The sequence below is a fragment of the Apteryx rowi genome, unplaced genomic scaffold, assembly GCF_003343035.1.
Source record: "Apteryx rowi isolate R43461 unplaced genomic scaffold, aptRow1 scaffold_669, whole genome shotgun sequence".
NCBI classification, from domain to species: Eukaryota; Metazoa; Chordata; class Aves; order Apterygiformes; family Apterygidae; genus Apteryx; species Apteryx rowi.
In genome coordinates this window covers 239,174-260,077 of record NW_020450948.1, presented here as the reverse complement: position 1 = coordinate 260,077, position 20,904 = coordinate 239,174, and the positions used below count along the sequence as shown (strand labels likewise).

Genomic DNA, 20,904 nt, shown 5'->3' with positions numbered 1-20,904 from the left:
AAATATTTGATTCCCTAGCTAAGCTTCATGAGTAGGTATTGTGCCTTGTCCAAAGGACTTGGGATTGTAACTGTTGAGTATGATTCTAGTTCTTGTCTTTCAAGAGTAGTCCTATATTCTGAACATAAATCTGTGCTGTCAATCTTTATCACCCCTTTTCCCGTATAAATAGATTTCTGGCATTGACTCACTAGGGGGCAGTAAAGATTGCAAAATTTGAGTTTTTTTCTTGGGCTAAAAGAATTACATTTTATTAGAGCATAACGGGTTCAAGCACTTGTTTGCAAGCTCTTTAAGTCTGGGAGTTCAGCTGTTTTTTAAAAGCTAAATGTACTTGTCCAACTCAATGTATAAGTTAGTCCTACAGATGGCCCAGCACACAGATGGTTCACACATTCCCCATTAGTTTTACAAGTGATTACCTAGGCACAGGTACAGATCAGATGGCTTTGAAAGGAGCATGATTTCCTGTGGCCCAAGAAATGAGGAAGTTATTCTGCCATAGCATGCAATATGCATCTGATTCTTCTCTCATGTCTATAATAGCAATCAAGAAAAAAATATCTGGAAAAAAATGGATCAGAGTGACAGAGATCAAGCAAAAGCAAGAAGAGGATCAGGCCTTAAGTGTTATATTATATGTTATGGCTGTTCCCTTTCCTCTTTTTCATTTATCTGTTCTCCTTTGGCAGCTCAGTTTGACAATTTAATCAACATTAGGCACACATACAGTCTTGATGCCCACATGATTAGAAATCTCTTCACCCATTCTGAATGCTTCCTTTATAGTGTCTTGTTTCTAAATAGCCAAATAACACAGATGTGGAGAAAGGTTTGCATTTCCCATGTACACTGTAGGTTTCTCCAGGTGAGAAGTGCATGTACATTCGTGACTACTAAGGCTGATGATAACAGAGCAGGAGAGCATCTTCAAAAGTGCACAGATGCATGCATCTCAGGAGATGTTTGGGAGTCTTGGAAGACAGCAGAGGCAGGGCATTGTTTCATACAAAAGAATTAAATAGAAGTACCAAAGGACCTGAAATCAGAAGAGTGTCTTCAATGAGACCAACAGGTTCAGTTCAAGCTCTGGTAAAATCCTAGGCAAATTTTAAGCAGTTTTAGACTAACTCACCCTAAGCCCTCTCTTGATGAGCTAGGAACCATAGCCCTAAAAGAGAGCATCTTCAAAAAAGAGGAAAAATTAGTAAGAGAAATTCTGCCCTAAGTGAAACAAAATGCTAGCTGAGATGTAGGATTTTGTGGCTGTTGTTTTTCTGTTATGGATTTTATTTTTCAAAATGGAAAGTCTCTGTCTTGCTGGTGACTCAAGCAAAAGTCCCCCAAGTGACTTAACATGAAATAAATGTAACGTGTATTGCCCTGAAGCCTCAAGCAGCTTCCCCGTCAAGCCCAGTTGTTCAAGCACTTCTGGCAAACTGTTTGGTATTGACATGAGTCAGGAATAACCAATCTTTAGAGGAAACTTGGCCCTTCCCCTCTCTCCCCAAAACAAGCATACTGAAAAGGGTAGTACTTGGCTCTGATGAGTGAAAAAAACATCTTTTATTTCCCAACAAAAGCATTCTGGCTGCTCTGTAAAAGACAGGTTCTCCTGAAGCCATTCATGATTCTTTCAAATGTGTGATAACAGGGAGTATTCTCAAAGCTGCTTTGGTTGCCTGAGTCCAGTGGACTAGAGTGTTTATTATCTTATCCATTTTAAAATTAGGTATAAATCTAAAATGCAACTAAAGACTCTGGCAAGAAGAGTGATAGCTTCTCAGTGTTGTACCTGGGCTATTTTCAGTGGCCCTCAGATGATTTGGATAAATCAAGAATTTAATTCAGTGCCTGAATTTTTTTTCTCCTTTTCTTTCACCTCCAAGGGAATATCAAGAGACAGTGTAGCGACGTAACAAAATTGTTTTAACTGGTTTATTCATTCAGATTTATACACGTATGACCCGCTTCTCCTCTCACACTGGAGGAAATCGGCAGTAATTCCACTGAAGTCAGAGACACTATGCTACTTCAAAAGTGGCGAAGGTGAGAGGAAAAGGCGATGTGAGGACTAGAATCTTCATTAGTTAATAGTGTTACATCTTCATGTCTGCCCACTTTAGGGGAACCCAGATGTGTAAGAACAATTACTAGAATGCCTGGTCATAATGGGATTGTTCCCTGACTCCTCCTTGAATGACACAACTAGAAGGCAGTTGTACTCACCGTTGTCAAAATGATTCTTGCTAAGAGAGCAGATGGAAGGGCCCCCCTCAATCAGCATGCCACAGCTCGTTTGAAGAAAATTCAAGTCATACAACATAAGCTTTTAGTGCATTGACAATCCCGGGTCAGGGAGATTCATGATGATCAAAACTCTGCCAACACAATGTTGCAAAAAAATGCGGCTCTCGAGAAGAAAACGCCTTTTGCCAGAAATGTTACAGCGATCAAATCTCATTGGTAGGTARAAATCTGAACTTGAGTTATAATATTATGTTCCTGTTGCTAATCATTTCTTTCACTTTCCTTTTGCTCCAGAGGACAACGAGAACTCAAAGTCAGATGAGAAAGGAAACCAGTCAGAAAACAGTGAAGACCCTGAATCCGACAGGAAGAAGTCAGGGAATCAGTCAGATAATGAGATGAACTGTAATGATGATGGGAACAGCTCCAGCAACCAGGACAGCAGGGACAGTGATGACAGCTTTGAAAACTCTGACTTTGAGAATCAAAAGGCCCCTGAGGACAGTTTTGGCACTCTTGGTTCTATGCAGATCAAGGTGGAGCGTTATGTGGAGAGTGAGTCAGACTTGCGGTTACAAAACTGTGAATCACTGACCTCAGACAGTGCCAAGGACTCAGACAGTGCAGGGGAAGTAAATGCCCAGTCTTCCAGCAAACATCAAAAGAGGAAGAAGAGGAGAAAAAAGCAAAAGGGAGGCAGCATGACTCGGAGAAGGCTGTCAAGCACCTCAAGCCCAAACGGACTTGACTCAGCTTTGGTGGACCAGCCCCAGCTGCTCTCGTCACCAAACAGTGCCTCAGTGCTCAAAATTAAAACAGAAATCTCAGAACCTATCAATTTTGATAATGATAGCAGTATTTGGAATTACCCACCCAACAGGGAAATCTCAAGGAATGAATCACCCTACAGTATGACCAAGCCCCCCAGCTCCGAGCACTTCCCTTCCCCCCAAGCCAGCAGTAGTTTACACGTCTCCATTCCAGACTCCGTTCTCACCCCACCAGGGACTGAAAATACTGCCAGCCGTAAAACTCAGTTCAGCACCTCATCCAACTCGGCCTTGGCTCCTGTATCCTCTGACCCTTTGTCACCCCCACTTTCAGCATCTCCACGGGACAAACATCCAGGAGGTCCCAGCACTTCCAACTCTTTGTTGTACACTGGGGATCTGGAAGCCCTCCAGAGGTTACAAGCAGGCAATGTGGTGCTTCCTTTGGTTCACAGGGTAACAGGAACCCTTGCTGCGACCAGCACTGCTGCTCAGAGGGTCTACACCACTGGCACTATTCGGTATGCTCCAGCTGAAGTTACTTTAGCCATGCAGGGCAACCTCCTCCCCAACACCCATGCTGTTAACTTTGTTGATGTTAACAGCCCCAGCTTTGGGCTGGATCCTAAAACACCGATGGAAATGCTCTACCACCATGTTCACCGACTCAATATGTCGGGACCATTTGGAAGTGCTGTGAGCGGGGCCAGTCTGACCCAAATGCCCGCAGGGAATGTGTTCACGACTGCCGAAGGACTTTTTTCCACTCTTCCATTTCCTGTGTACAGCAATGGCATTCATACTACACAGACTCTGGAACGGAAAGAGGATTGAATTATGACCACATACTGTGTTCAGTGTTATACTCTGAGGCATAGACTATGTTTTAATTTAGACCTTTAATTCTAGCACTTTGAATTTGAGCAGGTCAGCTTATTCTCTCAATATGATGGTCCCCATTTCATTCCATTTCTCTTTAACTTGACTTATTCTTTAATGTAAAGATATTTTTTTATTTTTGCCTTCAGAGAGTCGAAGTACCAGTTGCCTGCCATTTTGTCTTCTTCTAAGATGTGTGTTTTTTCCTTTGCATCTTTATTAAGATGCCTTTAATATGTGTATGCCTCTGCCATAGAATACTCAGTGTTGTGGTAAAGAGATTTTAAAGTGACAACCATTGGTTTTACTTCAGAATGATCTTGATATGATCAAGATTAAAAGAGACAAGCATAAACAATGTGCCCTGTTTGACTAAGTCAAATGAAAAGGGGTTTTTGTTCCTAATTCCTTTAAAAATAGGGGATAGTATTTTAGAATTTTATGCAGAGTTTAATTCTCTTTTTATGGTTAAGATTTTCTTACTTGCACATAAAATAATTTGGGTTCTTAAAAAGTTAATTTCTGGCCTGTGACTAGAATGTTAAAAAGTTGGACTAAATGTTAATTACTGAAACTTTAACTTAATTTCTAAAACCATGGTGCTATCATTTATTAATCTGTAATGTCTTCATACAATATGCAGCTTGTGGGCTGGGTTTTTTGAAAAGAATGTGTTCCGTACTGGTTTATAGTTGGGTGCTGCAGTCTCCTTGGTTAGTTAAGACAAAAGCCCTCATTAACATTTGCTGCAGGACTTAAAATTTTTTACCTCCAAACTAACAAGCATAGCCTCACATCAAAGTTAAATGGGTCAGGAAGCCTTTTTCAAAAAGTGCTTGAAAAAACAACAACTCAATTTAGTTGACGCAAGGAGCAGTTTCTTAGGTGCATATTGTTTTGCTTTATTTTTTTCTCAGTGTAACTGAGGCTAATTTTACAACGTCAAATAACACTTCGGAGTAAAACAGAAGAAATATTTAACATGTTTTGTTTTGTTTTTCATTTAATATTATAGAGGGAAGGTTGTAAATTTCTTTTTGTTCTTTGATTTGGGTATTTTTTGTTGTTTTTCCTTATTTCTAGTGTTGAAACCAATATGTTTTAAAACTAAAGAATGGGTTAATAAGCTTGAAATAGATAACTACAACTGAAAACTGCACATTAAGTAAAAGAAAAGAAATCTCCTATTTTGTCTTTGTTGCCAGAAATCACAGTGTAGTGTCAAACACTCCAAATGACTGTCAAATATAAATTCTTCTTCCACTCCATCTTTGGCAGCTGTTTGTTAAGGCATCTAATAACAGATGTGAGAACTGTAATGTGTACAATGTGTAAGTGTCCTTGGCTGTCAGTCCCATTGCAGTTTCAATGTGTGTTACTATATGCAGTATATACTAAGCTAATGTAGTTGTTTTGTCCTTTGTCTTCTCTGTGCTTTATCTCTAGTCCGGAGTGGTAAAATCCCATTCCTGCAGTCCTAGTGAACCAGTGATTCTTGGGGGTTAGTGGTTTTTGTGTGGTGGCCTTCCTCTGTAATGTCACCTTATGCTGCTTCCACTGTCTGTATACCTTTTAATTTCTGCTGTTGCTTTGCTGTTGTGTATTCTCAAACCTTTCTCTCTCTTTTTCTCTCTCTCCCTCTCCACACTTCTCCCCTCTTTCATTCTCTCACTCGCTCTTTCTCTCTTCTTCACTCTCAGAGATAAAAGACTCTTAACTAGCTCAAGGTTAATGGAGCCATTTTTCCCGCAGAGGAATTCTGGGTGTGACTTACTCTTCCAGTGTGCCACACAATGCACTACAGAGTAATGCTCAGATATATTAAACAAATTGATGCCATATAGCCTCAGTTGTTAACATTCCCAGAGTCCCTTGTGCTCTAACTGTAAGCAGAGGGTGCATTTCTTTGGTTTTCTCCCAGGTAGGCTGATGGAGTAGTACATAGAGCAATTACCAGTGAGACAGAAAATTCTTTCAAAGGTCAACCAGCGTTGTTAAAAAAGGAAACTGAGCTTAGAATTGTCATATATATTTGCTTATGTGTGCAATGCTAGTATATTAACTCAGCCGTCCTTTGAATTTTTGATCACTCACTGTGTTGAGTCAATTCCTGCAGTAGCTTTGAATTTGAGAAGTAGGTCCAAGCCACAGTGGAATAATAGCAAAAAGGAATTGGATGCCACAAATTTTATTAATGAGCTTTTAAAGGTTACATTTGAAGGATTTAAGTAGGTCTAAAAAAGACAAGAAAGCTGATTGGGAAATTCAAAGTTTAATTTTGGAAGCTCTACTCTAGCTTTTGAACAATCAAAGGAGTGCACCTATCAGCTACAAAGAACAGCTAGACAGCTGTTGTTGTTTTGTTTTTTTTTTATAAATGTTTCTGTGTTGTGTCAAAATGATTTCTGGTGATTTAAACTAACAGATAATCACAGCTGCTGTCTAAATCCATAGTGTTTAAAATTACAAAATGAAAAAAAAACTTCATTACCTGTGAAGACTGTGTCTGTGTTTTTAACTATTTCTTGTACAAATATATGAAATCTTTTATGAGGAGACTGGTGCCAAGTAGCTGAATAATGGGGAAAGGGATTCTGTTCGTATAAATCTTAGCAGTGTTACCAACTCTACAATATAAAAAAATAATTAAAATGTTAAAAAGTGACAGCTATGGTACATTTATTTTGTGTTAAGCTAACTGAATCTAACTTCTTGAGTGCCTGGCTTATTTGAAACATTTTTTTCATTGATCATTGATAATGCTGCAAATCAGAAATGTACATACTTCATTTACAACAGGGTTCTTTTTATACTTTTGTAGATTCTCATACATGTCATACATGGTTGTCTTTATGTAACTTAATTTTTTTCATCCCGCAGGTGCCATTTTCATAATAAACTTCTCTTGGATTTGTTACTATCTGGCATCATTTCTTTTACATATAACCATCCCGACTAATGAATGCTGGTAGTATTTGTTTGAGCAGGTATTTTTTAATTGTTTTGTTTAAAAACAAAAAAAAAAAACAAGAAAAAATAACCAAAAACCAAAGAGGATACAGCTAGATTTTATTAATGCTTGTGAACCGAAGAAAAGAAGCTGTCAAGATGTAGGTTAAGAATGCTAATCCAAATACTACACCAAACTTGCCACCATCCTAAATTCTCAGCTACCCCAACTCATTGTCATATTGAGCATTTTTATGCACATTATCAAAGCTAAACAATGGACCTGCAACATTAACCACTATAGAAGGTGTGCAGTTTTTCTTGATTAATGCACACTGGAAGAGGTCAGCTTTTGTACATTAATCATTTGAAGTGCACTTTATATTTTCATTTTTGTACTCTACAATGTTATAGTGAAACTCTTCAGTCACATTATATCCTATCTAGGCTGCTGATTCTTCTAAATATGTATTTTCTTTCCCCAGATTAGCAACATGTAAGTTGTCGGTGTCATAGGTACTCATTGGCTAGACTTTCTGCCTTACCAGCTAAGGAGCGAAACATTTACCAATGTAGAAAAGACAAGGCACAAAGCCTTGACCTCACAACTAAAGGGAAAACAAGGTCAAATACAGTTTTGATTATGCAGAAATCCACACACAGTGGTTGACTCTCAAAAGTGAGTAGTCATCAACAAGTGCCGCTGCTGAAGTCCTGAGGAGGCCCAGACCTGGGGGGGTTATTCTCTGCTATAGACGTGCAGGGAGAAGCTCTGCCGTGGCAGGTGCCGTGCTGTGGTCCCCGCTGCTGTGCACTGCGTGGTGGGGACTGTCATACCTGCAGTGGTGAGGCTGGGCCGGGGCAGGGCGAGAGGAGAGGCAGGCCCAGGTCCCCCGTCCTGGCCTGCCGTTTGCACAGTCTCTGCGTTAGGCTCTTCCATGTATTGACTTTATACTGCCTCCCTTGGCTGTGCCAAAGAAAAACTTTCCCAAGTCCATGATTTCTTTTGTTATTGCTGTATGATTTCTACTCTGATTAAGAACACAAATTGGGGAGTATAAAATAGAGTGCTGCCCATAGCCAGAATCTACAAGCATTGTTGGGTGCCCAAGTGTTTTCTCTTCTGTGTGGCCACTTAGAAAAGTTAAATATTGGACCAGTTGTTCTGGATCAGATTTTGATTGCCTTCTGAATACTTAGGACAGCTGCCTAATCAGTTGCAGTGTTTTCAGGACACCTATTTACAGAATAAGATTCACTCAGCTGAAGTAAGAGCATGTGAATCTGGCTTAATAGGCTCGTATAAAAAAAATGCTTGCATAGCTGTAGTTCAGTGAGCCAGCCCAATAGCCTGAAATCTGAGTCTTTTGAGCTTCCATGCAGCTCAGGACTCCCACTTCCCAGGCTCCAAGCCCTGAGTTTGATATGTGTCCTGGCTGCAGGGGGTAGGAAGGAGCAGAGGTTAGCAGTGCTCTTTCAGCTCTGCTCGCCTGTTCCAGTTGGCAATGCAACTTGTTTATGAGGTAGCTAAGGGTACAGATGCCAACAGAGAGCAAAAATGGAATTTAAATGGAGATTGAAAGAATAACCAGAATAAAGCTTAATGGAAGAACAGCATGTCTGTTCCAAATAAGTGTTAACCAACATTAACTAAAGCCACTAATCCCAAAAGGGGGCTTGGGGGTGGAGGGGAAAGGGTTTGAGCTGTTTTAAAGGCTTTTAGTCCTCAGTCATACTGCCTATACATTGCTTCACAGTGCAGAGTTGATGGTCAAAAGGAATAGATTGCTCTAAGATTCCTAGTTGAAGGAGAAAGTTACTGCATTAAAGAAAATGACAGATAGGTTGATTCTTTTTCATAGTGATGCTGTTGCATTGGTATAGCCCTAGGGAATGGATTGTCTAAATTATTATTTGTAGCACTATGAATTTCAGGCAACAAAACCAACTGTTTGTAAAGGGTTCTTTGGGGTTGGTCCAGTTGCCATTTTTATAATATTTGGAGACAAAACAGTTTGCCATGCAGAAAGTTAGAGACACAGCGGCAAGTCATCCCATCAAAGAATATTTTCTGAAACACTTGATCTCAGTAACTGCCCTTTCTGGAAAGTTTGTTCCTGAACCGCTGGCTTTGCATAGCAATATATGCCAGTACCTAAAACCCACCTGAGGATTTGAAAGGGAAATGGCTCTTTTGAAGCATCATGACTCTGAAAACTAAAGTGATGGAAATTTTTTTCAGGACTACTTAGATAACCAGTTCTGACAGCCCACACTGGTGTTATTGCAGGGTGGTCATATCACTGCAGTAGCTGTGATGCCCCCGACAGCAAATTTCTTGTTACGATGCTAGGAACTGCATTAGTTTAAATGTGTGAGTGCTTTCAGAGCCATTTACATAGTATTTTTCCTTCTTACCATTGTAATTTCTCTAYTTACGTTTTGGGTTGGAGGAGGAGGGAGGAAAGGCTGGATGTGCATTGTCGGCTAATTTAATGAACTCTCATCTATCCAGCGAGGTTACTAAGGAGCCTGCAGAAGTGTGAACAAGTGGGATGTCACCAGAGCCACAGATGTTCAGGTAAGATCAAACCATTTACAAAACATGCATGCACCCAGACACACAGATCCACTACCTCTGAAAGTCAGTTGGGCTTTCAGACTGGGCAGGGCAATACCTATATATGTATGTGTCAGAACAGTTCTTTCTTCATCTCTTCCACCTATTTTCCTTCATCTTTTCATCACAGGGGGTGAGTAGTGAGTGCTGCCTGAGCAATGTTTAAATAGTGTATGAACCGCTGTATTTTGCTGGCTAAAGTAACACTCCAGTGATTCCTCTAACAGCTTTGAATTTACCAAATAGCACTCGACCCCATTTCTATAAAACATATCCAATATAACACTTTCATTCACCAGATCCAAGAGGATCTTCCTGAAAGCAATAGGACTCAAGATAAGCACAGGATACAGTTCTGCTTTTAATTGACCCAGATCAGGCTAGATCTTCTCCAGTAAATTTTGTTCAGAATCCTAAACTCAGTGGGGAGAGAGTGGAAAAAAGGCTTTAATTTCCATAATCACAGTGGGGTGGTCTTTTTGTTAATAAAAAAGCCCCGAATAGTTCAGAATTATTTCATACAAATGACCACATTTCTAGAAGTGTCACATGCTGGAAGTAAAACTAGAGAGCTTAGTGACTCAGGAGATGTGTCCAAAGTCATACAAACAAAGTCAATAAGCATGAGTTTGATTACATTTGTAGAAAGTGAAAAATCTTTTCCATCTTGTAGGAATTGTGTAGCCTACATGTAAAGCAGAAAATAGAGACCAGCATTACAATGAGCACTGAGTTAATGCTCAGGCAAAAAGATCGTCAGGGTGCAATAAAGGCATATGGAAAGTCAGTAGGAGAAGGTTTGCATTGCTCTGCAGATAGGAGACTTTATTGCCCAATACTTTGTCTCTAATTACCTTTCATTAACTGTAGAGACATGGAGTATTGACATTATCTTTCCCGTTACAAGTTTTTGTGAGGAAAAGGCCTCCTGTCTTGTTTATAATGAAAGAATGTAATATTTTTTTGCAAAAGGAAGGGAATCAGGTTTTCCTCTTGTTTTAAAAGCAGTTGCAGATTTATATCAGAAATGACAGGAACAGAATGTGTTAACCGTGTGACCCCAGCAGAATGAGTCTATACCCTTGATTGATTTAAAAGTTTATCTGTGTCCTCTGAGTAGTCACAAAGAGTCAAGTCTTGGTCCTGTTCAAATCAATGAGAGCTTGACTAATGACTTTAATGGCTTTAGGAACAGGACCAAAGTTTTGAGCCAATACTCATAAGCAAATAGCAAAGCACAGGCTGTAGCATGAACTGCAGACAAACAAGCCTTGCTGATTGGTACAATGCGTCAAGTTTCCATTCTAATCCTGGTTCACACCACTCACCCACTAGGGGAGCGGCTCTTTTTTGCTCAATTAAAAAACTTTCCCAGTCCTCCCAAACTGCATGTTCTGATCCTTCCAGAGATTCCTGTCTTTAAACCTAGTGGGAAGTGAGACAGAAGCACAGATAGGACTGAGAAGACTCTGCTTTCTCTCTGTCTGTGTGGAAGCTTGGGTCTTTAATAGGAAAGCAAAGTCTTCTGAAGCAGAAACTGTGCTGAACATTGAAACTTGTCTTTTCTTGAACTACCAGCAGTGCAAACCCTGATGGTAGCATCAGTATCATCAGTACAGCCTTCTCAGATGCTCTTGGATTATCATCCAAGATATGGGAAAGCTCAGCACCTTGTAAGGAGGAGAGTATTCACTGAAACCAATTTCCAGTTTCTGTTCTGTACTGTGAACCTCTGAGACCTCTTAGCATCCTTTGCTGTCTCCTGTATCTCAATTAAAATTTCATGTTTTTCTTTTTGACAGATCTCTTCTTTATTACAACATGTAAGATAGGGTCTTGTAGGGCAGTGACAAAGACCAACCTCAGTGCAGGAAGTCCAGTCTCTTTAGATTCCCCTTATAGTAAATGTAAAGAACTATGATTCCCCAAAGATTTACTTTGAGCTGAAATCCACACCCTATAGCAAGGGCCCGTGAACAAGCTCTGATTTTTGTTCTCTTTCCCATTTACAGTATATCCTCGCTGCTGGTCCTGGCTTGGCCCCGTCCAGTTCCTAGATAATTTTCTTCATTGGGTGTTGCCTGAAATTTCCCATTGCACATCAATGGGGTCATTTCTGTCCTAGCTGTAGCCTCATGCCTTCACATCTTCTGTATAGCATCAGTTCTCTCTTTTTTCCCACAACCTTTACTTTTGGTTTGCCTGTCCTTCTTAGCTTCACAATGTCTGTACACACCTACCCTGGGTGTATATTGCTTCCCCAGTGTGATCTATAACCATTACTGCCACTCCCTGGCCCTTGTTACCAAGCCAATTTTATATCCAATTGAGTATTTTACCATCAGTACCGTACTTGCTAACCTTATAAATTAATCTGTTATGTGGCACTGTATTGAGAGCCTTTTCAAGTCCAAGTAAATTATGTCTCCTCCTTCACCCCGTCCACTCTCATTGTCACTTCCTCAGAGAAATGAATCAAGACTGTTAAGCGTGACCTCCCTTTTGTAAATCCATGCTGACTATCTCTAACCAATCTATATTAGATTGGTATTAAATCAAGACACAGACTCATAGGGGGCCTGCTATATAAATGTAACCTAAGGTTGCTTCTTGTGGAGATGAGATGTGGGAATCACTGATACACTGAAGTTAACAATACCAAGGCTGATGGTTTGCCAATAACCTATTAGTGGTCAGATCCCTCCCCAGGGTGGCAGCCAGAGCTCCTCTAGAGAAAAGGAAAGGTTTTATCTGCATTTGTCTAGTGTGTTTCTATCGCAGAAGTGAACGTGATCATTGAGGATGAGGAGAGAATGGAGTTCTGCTTTTATTTGTCTATGAGGAAGCCAGTATCAGAAAGACACTGCTAAATCTCATTACCCCTTGAAAATTTGGCCTCCACTATTAATCTTGGCAGATAAGCATGAGCAGGTACTTCTAAATAGTTAAAAATATTCTCTGATGTAAGTTAATTCCTTCATGAAACAGTCAGTGTCAGTGTCTTTCCAACAAAAAATTTATATTAAACACTTTCCCCTCCACTTAACAACAACAACAACAAAAAGCCTAATACAATAAATAATGCAAAGAAAAGGAGAGAGTATGGATCCTTTCAGGACACTTCTAGGTTATGTGCTTTGGAGAATGAGCATGGCTGCACATCATGACTTTCAGAGGGGAACAGAATATTGCCCCACTCCTTCTAAAAAGAGCTCTATTTATGTTATCTAACGACCATGGCAAAAGGCAGCATAGACATTTGCTTCTTGTACAGGCACAGCAAAAGGATACTGAGAGAGATCTATACTTTGGCCAGCATGTTGGGAGAATAGATGCTACACCAAATGTTACAATTTTCTCAATTCTCTTTACAAAACAATGAAAGAAGAGGGTGAGGGAGAGGGCAGAGAGACAGAAAGAAAGAGTAACAGTGGTTTAGTCCTGGTTCCTCGGGAAATGATTAGACTATGATATGAAGATGTCTAGGATCTTGCTTCCTCTGAAGAATATACTAATTGCCTGTTCCAAGTCAGAGACACTTTACTACATGCCATCACTGACTGCTGCCAGAGAGGCAACTTTTTCCATGGAGACTTGTAGCAAGAGGTGAGCTTAGGGATCGCAAGGTGCGTTGGAGTGACTCATGAACCATGCCTCCTTGCCTGCATAAGCGCGGCTTCCAGGATCTTGAAGATGGCAGCTTGCACAAGCAGACCAGCAGCAGTTTCAGTAAAATATTTTGCTAGCTTTTCTAGATCTGTCCAGGAAGTATCTCTCTCAATGCTGTAAGCATCATTGAGGTCTCTTTAGTCTGGGTAGGGAAAAATTGCTCCCAACAGTGTGTCTTAAGCTTGTTTGACAACATACTCATCAAGCACTCAGAGATCCAGAGGAGGTCAAAGACATCCCTTGGGAAACTAACCTTTGGCCTTCTGCCTCATAGCACACCCAAGGTGCACACTAGGAGCCCACTAATGTACACCTTGTAGAGGCTTATTGCTATAATATATATATATATATGTTTGTTTCCCTTGTGCCTTTGAATCAGGAATGCAGTGGTCAATGTATTCTGGAAAGACGTTGTGCTGAGAGAGTTCAGCCCAATCAGAGCTGCTGAAGGACATGGAGATTCTGGTCAACATCCACTGAAACAAAGGAAAGAGGCCCCCAAATCAGTCTGGCCTGCTTTCAAGGCCTTGACCCTGTAACAGCCAGTACAGACATGCTCAGAAAAATAACTTGCAAAAACAATAGATCAGCATAGAGAAGCATAACTTAAAGGGTTATAACAGTATAAAGAAAGAGTCGGAATATGGCTTCCCGTATTTGGAAGTACAGATTGTTCATACACTTTATGATGAAAGAGATAGCTCGAAACAGAAGTTAAACTAGCTTGGATTTCTTAGGCAAGTAAAAAAGCAGAAAAGCAAAAATAAATCAAAGTAGTGTTCAAGATAGAATTATCACATTGCTAGTATCTGCAGCTCAAACATGTAATCTTGTCATTGGCTTAAAGATACATCACATCTATGTCAATTCCCACAATCAAAGAAATATGGTTTAATATAAAGTACATAAAATAAAGTTATACATACAATCCAAGATACCAAACATCCTTAAGAAATCAGCTATTGGTTAACCATGCACTGTACAAAGTTCCTTCAACCAGCAATTTATATACCAAACTCTTCAAATAGAAATTGTATAGTTATTTTTCTGAACAAATCTGATCATGGATGAAGGATGAATTGATAATAGCAATCCCTTCTTACTGTTAGAGCCCCTGAAACAGTGATCTTGATTACACTAGTAAGGAATCCTCTCTAAAAGTGTGCAATTTGTGGAGTTAAAAAATAGACAAATTAAGAATAATTAAAAGTGAACAAAAAATATGAAACAAAATCAGAAACCAAATTATCTGCCATGTCTGCAAGGCTTTGCCTATGTTTTTCAGCATAGAGAAGCTCTGTCAAATAGAAAGTATCTTCTATTCTTGTGTTAGCTCCTTCTTCTCCTGCAGCAGGTAAATTGTACTTATAGGAATCAGTAGCTCACCCCAGAGAAGGCATCAGTGGGAGAAAAGAACTGACATCGAAGGTAGGAGATGCTGCTTTAACTTCAGCATTAAGTGTCTGCAGGGCACCTGCCTTCCTTGTTTCATTGAGTTATGGCTTGGTCATCTCCACACACTGCACTTGAAATGACTCCCCACTGTGAACAGGGACTCGCACCAAGCGGCAGCTCGAGCACCGAGCCCCTTCCCAGTGGGCAATGCCACGCAAGCCAGCATGGCACTCCAGCGCAGGCCAGCTGATGCTCACTTGCATGCTGGCACCTCGTACACGCTGCACACTTCCCCTCTGATGCTTCAGGCATGGCTGATAGGTTGGGGATATACTGACTCTGCTCTCTCTGTAGGGGCACAAGGCAGAATTTCTGAAGAAATTTGGGGCCATCTAAATTGAACTCAAGATGCTTAAAATACTAAAACTCATCTGACCAGAAAACACACCATGAAAACAGTTTACCCAAACCTTAAAAATATTGACTTCACCAGTAGCACAATACCAGGCACAAGAAGAAGAATACAAAGCTCGAACWTACACCACATCAGCTTCGTGGTGGTACAATGAGACATAGACTTACTCATCAAGCTGTGCATTTATTCCTGTTACTTAAATTCATTTTCTGATGCAGACAAGAGGTTTCCCCCCAAAAATCAGAAAACTATAATATCCTTGACATTTAGCTAGAAGAAGAAACGATTATAAACACCAACCTTCCTTCCTTGCAGAGAATCTCTGTAACTGAGCCATCACTGCAAATGGAAAAAAAACTCCCTGGAGTCCACACATCCCACAGAAAAGTCAGTAATCCCAAATGTCGCCTTTGGGAGATTCTTGCTTCAGTTTAAAATCTCCCCTGTTATTTTTTCCAGTTCCAGAAGAACACAAAATATTGGTGAGAGCCATATTTAAATGTATTAAGAAAACAACCACTTCTTCTAATCAATTATCTCCAATTAGTGATAAATAGGTTGAGATGACATCAAGATAAGCTCAAAGTCCTGTTGGATTTTCCTATGCTAATGGGAGTGTGCTTAACAGGGAATGTTTACTTCCAGCTTCCTTGACCCCATGCTTGCTTCTATCCTTTTTGGTCATTGATAGCCTCATTTTTTCATTTCTATACAAGATTATGCACTATCAGAGGTTAGCAAAGCAGGCATTTTGGAGGCTTCAGTATGGAATATTATTTTTCTGTTGACCTTGTAGTGCTATCATTTGATGATACCAGCATTTAATACTCTGTCTGGGCTGACAGATAAAATTCAAGGCACAATCAGTAACTATCCAAGGGCTTGATCACCATGAAGACACCTTCCTTTTCAAACTAATACTTCCTAAAGAAACCTGCACGAGCGTTTAGCAGGGAGTTCATCACGGTGGGTCACTGGCTCTCAGATTGATTCCCTTTATAATTCGCCATGGTGGGAACTTGGTAACCTTTAAAGGAGCATGCAGGGAGCTTTTATTACTTGTATAAAATGCCTGATAAATCCTGTGATGTTATACATCAGAAATAACATTTTCTTGGATGATATGGGTTGGTCTGGGGGCCTGCAAGGCAATTCTCTGCTCCATACTATAAGGAAATGTTGGAGGTAAGAGCTCCAAAGCACCAGAATGCTGATCATTATCTCAACATAGGTAAAATAATAGTAGTAGTAATAATAATAACAACAATAGTAACAATAATAAACATTGATAAGCAGGCTTCTTAAACATTTGTCAGAGCTGAAATCTGATTGCATCTTTATGCACATCCCATCTGTACACCTCACAGACCTCTGCCGAGAAATAAAGGTGAGCCGCATGTGCTCAGTGAAGCTGACCCATACAATGAAATGGTTTATGAGAAATGACGATATATGATGAGAATACAAAACTTCATAATAGGTTTATTTATTGATTGAAAATAAAATTTATGAACTGTGAAGCTGAAAACTGTACTAGAGGGAATTGGCCCAAGAGGACATTAGGAATAGAGTGTGTGTGCGTGTGTGCATGTGCGTGTGTGCGTATTACATGTAAACTAAGTTAAAGGTTGCCTAAAGGCTTCTGATTCCACAAGCAAAGCCTCTGAGGATAGAAACTGAAAGCTTTTAATGCTGCTAAGGCTTTGTCAGTTAGCTATTTGCATATTTTGCCTACAAACCCAAAATACTGTACTAATTCATTTTTATTTACCTTTCTGCCACTTCCAAAAGAAACCTCGCAGGAAACCATTAATGGCATAGCCTCATAAGAGATAATTTTCAGAAAGGCTTTGCAGGTAGTCACTGAAGGGGGGGAAAAATGTGTGTCAAATTTAGGTTATTAACAACATAATCCTTAAACAGATGGTATCTCAAAGACTAATTCATCTTCAAATTTGACTGTAAAAACTGCATGATCCTTCGCTCTGTGTGCCTGTGAATTTATTTTTCATTTCTTTTTTTTTTTTCATGTTTACTAGGGGAATATGGGTAGAGAGTGAAGCAGGAGGGTTTTGAGGCACTGGGCTGGCAGCTAGAAGATGCACTTTCATCGTCATGCTACTATATCTTCCATTCARATTTGGGTACTTTTCTTAGGCCCACAGTCTGCAAGCAAAATCAGATGGCAAGTAGCTTTCGCTGGGCATGTGTAAAGCCATCGTGGAGCAGCAGGGCTCTCCTACAGACTGCAGTTGCTCACATCCCTGACACCAAATTAGAGATGAAATTTCAGATGATGGAGATAGATAGTTACCAGCTTATCCTAAGTTACTCATTATCCTAAATTATCAGTTACCCCGAGATTTCTCTGAATCTTATCTTTCATAGGCTTTCTCATAGAAATAGCAATCCTGCTTTTCTCTGGGCCCTACTTGCCTTGGCTCTTGCCCTCGCTACGGGCCCAATAACCTTGTGAGCTTCCTCTCCCGTCTCTTGCTGTATGCAGGCAGAGTGGAACAACACTGCTGCATTTCATTAAAACCTTTTTTTTTTTTTTTTTTTTAGTTTAGTGACAGGTTTTCAGTAGACAAACCCTTGGATGAGGTGAATGAGAAACAATTGGTCTGAAATCTGTGGCAACAGGAAATTAGGAGCCCTATTTAATACAATTTTAACAGCATGATTCAATCACGATATAGCAAAAGCAGTCATGGACTAAAGCAGTCTCAATCTTTTCCCCACATAAGCATGAAGTACCAAAACCTTTGTGTTTTCCCACATTGAGAGAAGAAAAGAAAATCCGTTTTTCTCATGTGAATTTATAATATCCAGTATAAGCTACTTTTAACCTTTCCTGTTGTTGGAGGCATTTTTTTCCCTCCGTCTGCTCTGATCCTTTTAAGATATGTAATGTATTAGAGGTTTCCTCTTCCTTCCTGCACCGTTCTGCTCTGGATGCTCTATTTATAGTCTTTGTAATGTCAAAATTGTCTCTGCGGAAAAACACGGAGCGCGGTACACGCAGGCAACACAAACGGGTGCAGTTTCGCTGCCCACCCAGGACCCTCGCACCAGGATTGTCCTTTAAACAGAGGCACCGTTTCTCCCGATGTGTCTCACACGCGTCTAGGTGTAAAGCATGACCCCTGGGCCCGTGCCGGCGTGCCGCGGCCTCCCTGGGCACGCCGGCCGGCTGCGATTCRCACGGCAGACCCAAGGCTGCTGCCACCCCGGCAGAGGGGCACGAGCGTTTTCCCTGCAGCAGGGCGGGTGTGGGGTCCCGGTGCCGCCCCGCTCGCGGCTCAGCGCCGGAGCAAACGGGGCCGTGCCGGAGGCGGGGGGCAGCACATTACCTGGCCCAGCGCCCGGCCTTCCTCCGCCTCCTGGCCCAACACACGGGGCTGGAGCCGGCCACACGTTCTGCAGCTGTGAGGCTCCTGCCGTGGGCTGAGGAAAAAAAGTGGCGTTTTGTCGCGTCCTAGTACCTCCAGCCACTGCTCAGCAATTGCACCAACATGGGACTGCACGTGGCTGAGGGTAAAGCCCCAGACTTCGGTTTTCATCAGGAAAAGATTTGACCCATGTTGTACTGCAGGAAAACAAAACACCTCCATTCCTTGCAGAGCAGTTATTCCCGGGAACAACCCCGCTGAAATCAATAGCGCTCCTCCGGCAAGTAACTAACTGCTCCGCAGCGTGCGCGCTTCAAAGCCTGACCCCAGTTCAGTGGCTACACCTGGAGTCCATTAAAAGGCCCTTTCTTGTGTGATAGATTAACAGTTGAAATGCGCTTAAGCAAGAGCTCTGGCCTTTCAGGGCTCCTGCCACTTCTGYGCCACACAGATGCCAGAGAACGGGGCTGCGCACCAGAGAAAACCCTGCGAGCAGCGTCCCGGGAGGAAAGAGCAAGGACAAAGCGTGAGCAGCAAGGCTGCCGTTGCCAGTGGAGTTTTACGTGTATTTTATGAAGACTTTTGCAGCTCACCTTCCATCTATATTAAAAGGCTACAGTAAATTGCGGTGATAGCTGTTCTTTTCAGTTGCTGTTTTGTTTTTCTGTTTTTTCCCTCATAAACTGAGGAAATGTCGCATCTGGAAAACTCCAAGGTCAGCTTGTGCCGGTAGCTATTGTTTGAGAAGCACCCTTGTGACACATTTAACCAGGCCATTTCTAAAGTTAATTAGTATCAAACCCTGAAGATGTTTCTTAGATCACAACATGGGAAGATAGTGGAGAAAGAAAAAGAGATTTCTGGGTAGGGGACTTCAAACTTGAACATTTTCTAAAGCAATTAATACTGTGGAAGAAGAAAGGAAATCTTAGAACGTATGAATGTCAGGTGTTTCTTCCTCTAAAAATAAACATGTGAGCTATTTTCAAAAAGCAGAGCCAGCTCCGTCTCAGTGCATCTTTTCCCGGCGTGTGTTATCTACGGGCCGCAGCAGAGGCGAGTAGGGGGATAACACGAGCGGGCGGCAAGCTGTTTCTCACCAGCCTCGGGAGGCAGACGGAGCCGCAGGTGGCAGCCTGGGGCCCTGCATGGATGCTGAGTACCGCTGCCCCGTCTTACCGGGTGCAGGATCAGAGGATGCAAAACACTACATAATCTGAATGATAAGTGGGGGGAAGGAAGGGGAGGAATAAGGGGCACCCGCCGGGGATGCCCCCGGGTCAGCTTCGCCCCCCGTTTTCCCCAGGGGCAGCCTCCTCCTCTTGCACGGCAGGGACACGCTCCAGCATTCCCATTGCTGTCCCGTGGAAGCCTGGGGCCAGCTGCTCGCTCCTGCCGCTGCTCTGCCTCCGCTGCCCAGCCCGCTGCTGGCTCTGCCACAGCGATAAAAGCAGGTGGGCGGAAAGGGCTTTCTCCCAATATATGCATGCTCGTTGAGTGTGGATAAGTAATGTAGGCAAAGGTCTCTTTGCGCTGATGTTCATTCCCTGTAATTCTAATATGATGATTATTTTATAATCCTTTAATATATTTTTAACTAATTTGAAGTTCAGGGTTGACAGTAGATTAGCTGTATAGCTCGATTATTTAAATGTTTAAGCTTTTTCTAACATCGCCAAAGAAGGACATTTTTTTTTTTTTTTTTAGATGTTTCAGCTCTAATGTCCCATGCTAATTTTTCCCCTTCCCTCAAGAATGGCTGCAAAATAAACAAAGAAACAAATAAATAAAATGAAATGTTAAGGGCCAGCAATCATTTCACTCTGCTGCCTCTCACAGATAATTAGCAAGAATTAATCCTTACTCACAGTTCTGTAAAACAACAAACACACAGCAACAGCCTGGGGGTGGGGGTAGGAGAGGGCAGAGTTACCCATGCACTGGCTCCACATTGGCCTGCCTAAGTTGGGTAAGTACATATGTTATGAGCTTGCATGGCCTCATCAGTGGGCAGCAGCTGGCATCTCCAGAGGGTGATTCAGCACAGGCAAGATGCGTCTTGTGCTCGGGAGACAACGCTCTCAAGAGACCTATAGAGATTAGTCTGGAAGTCTATTTAAGTGATTTAGTTAGAATTTAAGTCAGTGATGGTTAACCCAAGCCTTTATGCCCTAATCCCTCACTGGCTTCTGTGTGTGTTTGCACAGTCTGGAGTGAGCGGGCAGCGTCTGCGGAGGCAAGGCTGAGTGCGGAGCGTTACCAGACCTGCAGCCCAGTACTTCAGAAATAACCAGGCTGTGTCTTTTCTGCTAGTGCGTTGCCTATTACTCGTGTGAATTTTAATCTGGGTTAACTGACCAAGAATTTTTCATCACACCAACACAACCCTAGAATTTGGCCTAACATCTTGCTCGCTAAAATGTTCATAACTCTTGCTCAACCACTTGGGTTTGGGGTTTTTTGTTGTTGTTGAGGGAGGGGTTTTTTTTGTCAAAGACACTGGGGATATTTACTGAGGATTTAACACCTTCATTGCTGGCACTGTTAGGTCCATAAGCAAAATGA

The 20,904-nt window shown here is 41.5% G+C and overlaps 1 protein-coding gene across 1 annotated transcript in view; it reads left to right on the top strand.

The window, feature by feature from the left end:
- Positions 1-4,864, top strand: part of NPAS3 (neuronal PAS domain protein 3) — a 196,433-nt gene extending 191,569 nt beyond the window's left edge. The window contains exon 8 of the mRNA XM_026085425.1: positions 2,545-4,864. Coding sequence (XP_025941210.1) covers positions 2,545-3,854 — 1,310 coding nt within the window. The 3' untranslated portion in view covers positions 3,855-4,864. The remainder of the gene's footprint in view (positions 1-2,544) is intronic.
- The last annotated feature ends 16,040 nt before the right edge of the window (positions 4,865-20,904 follow it).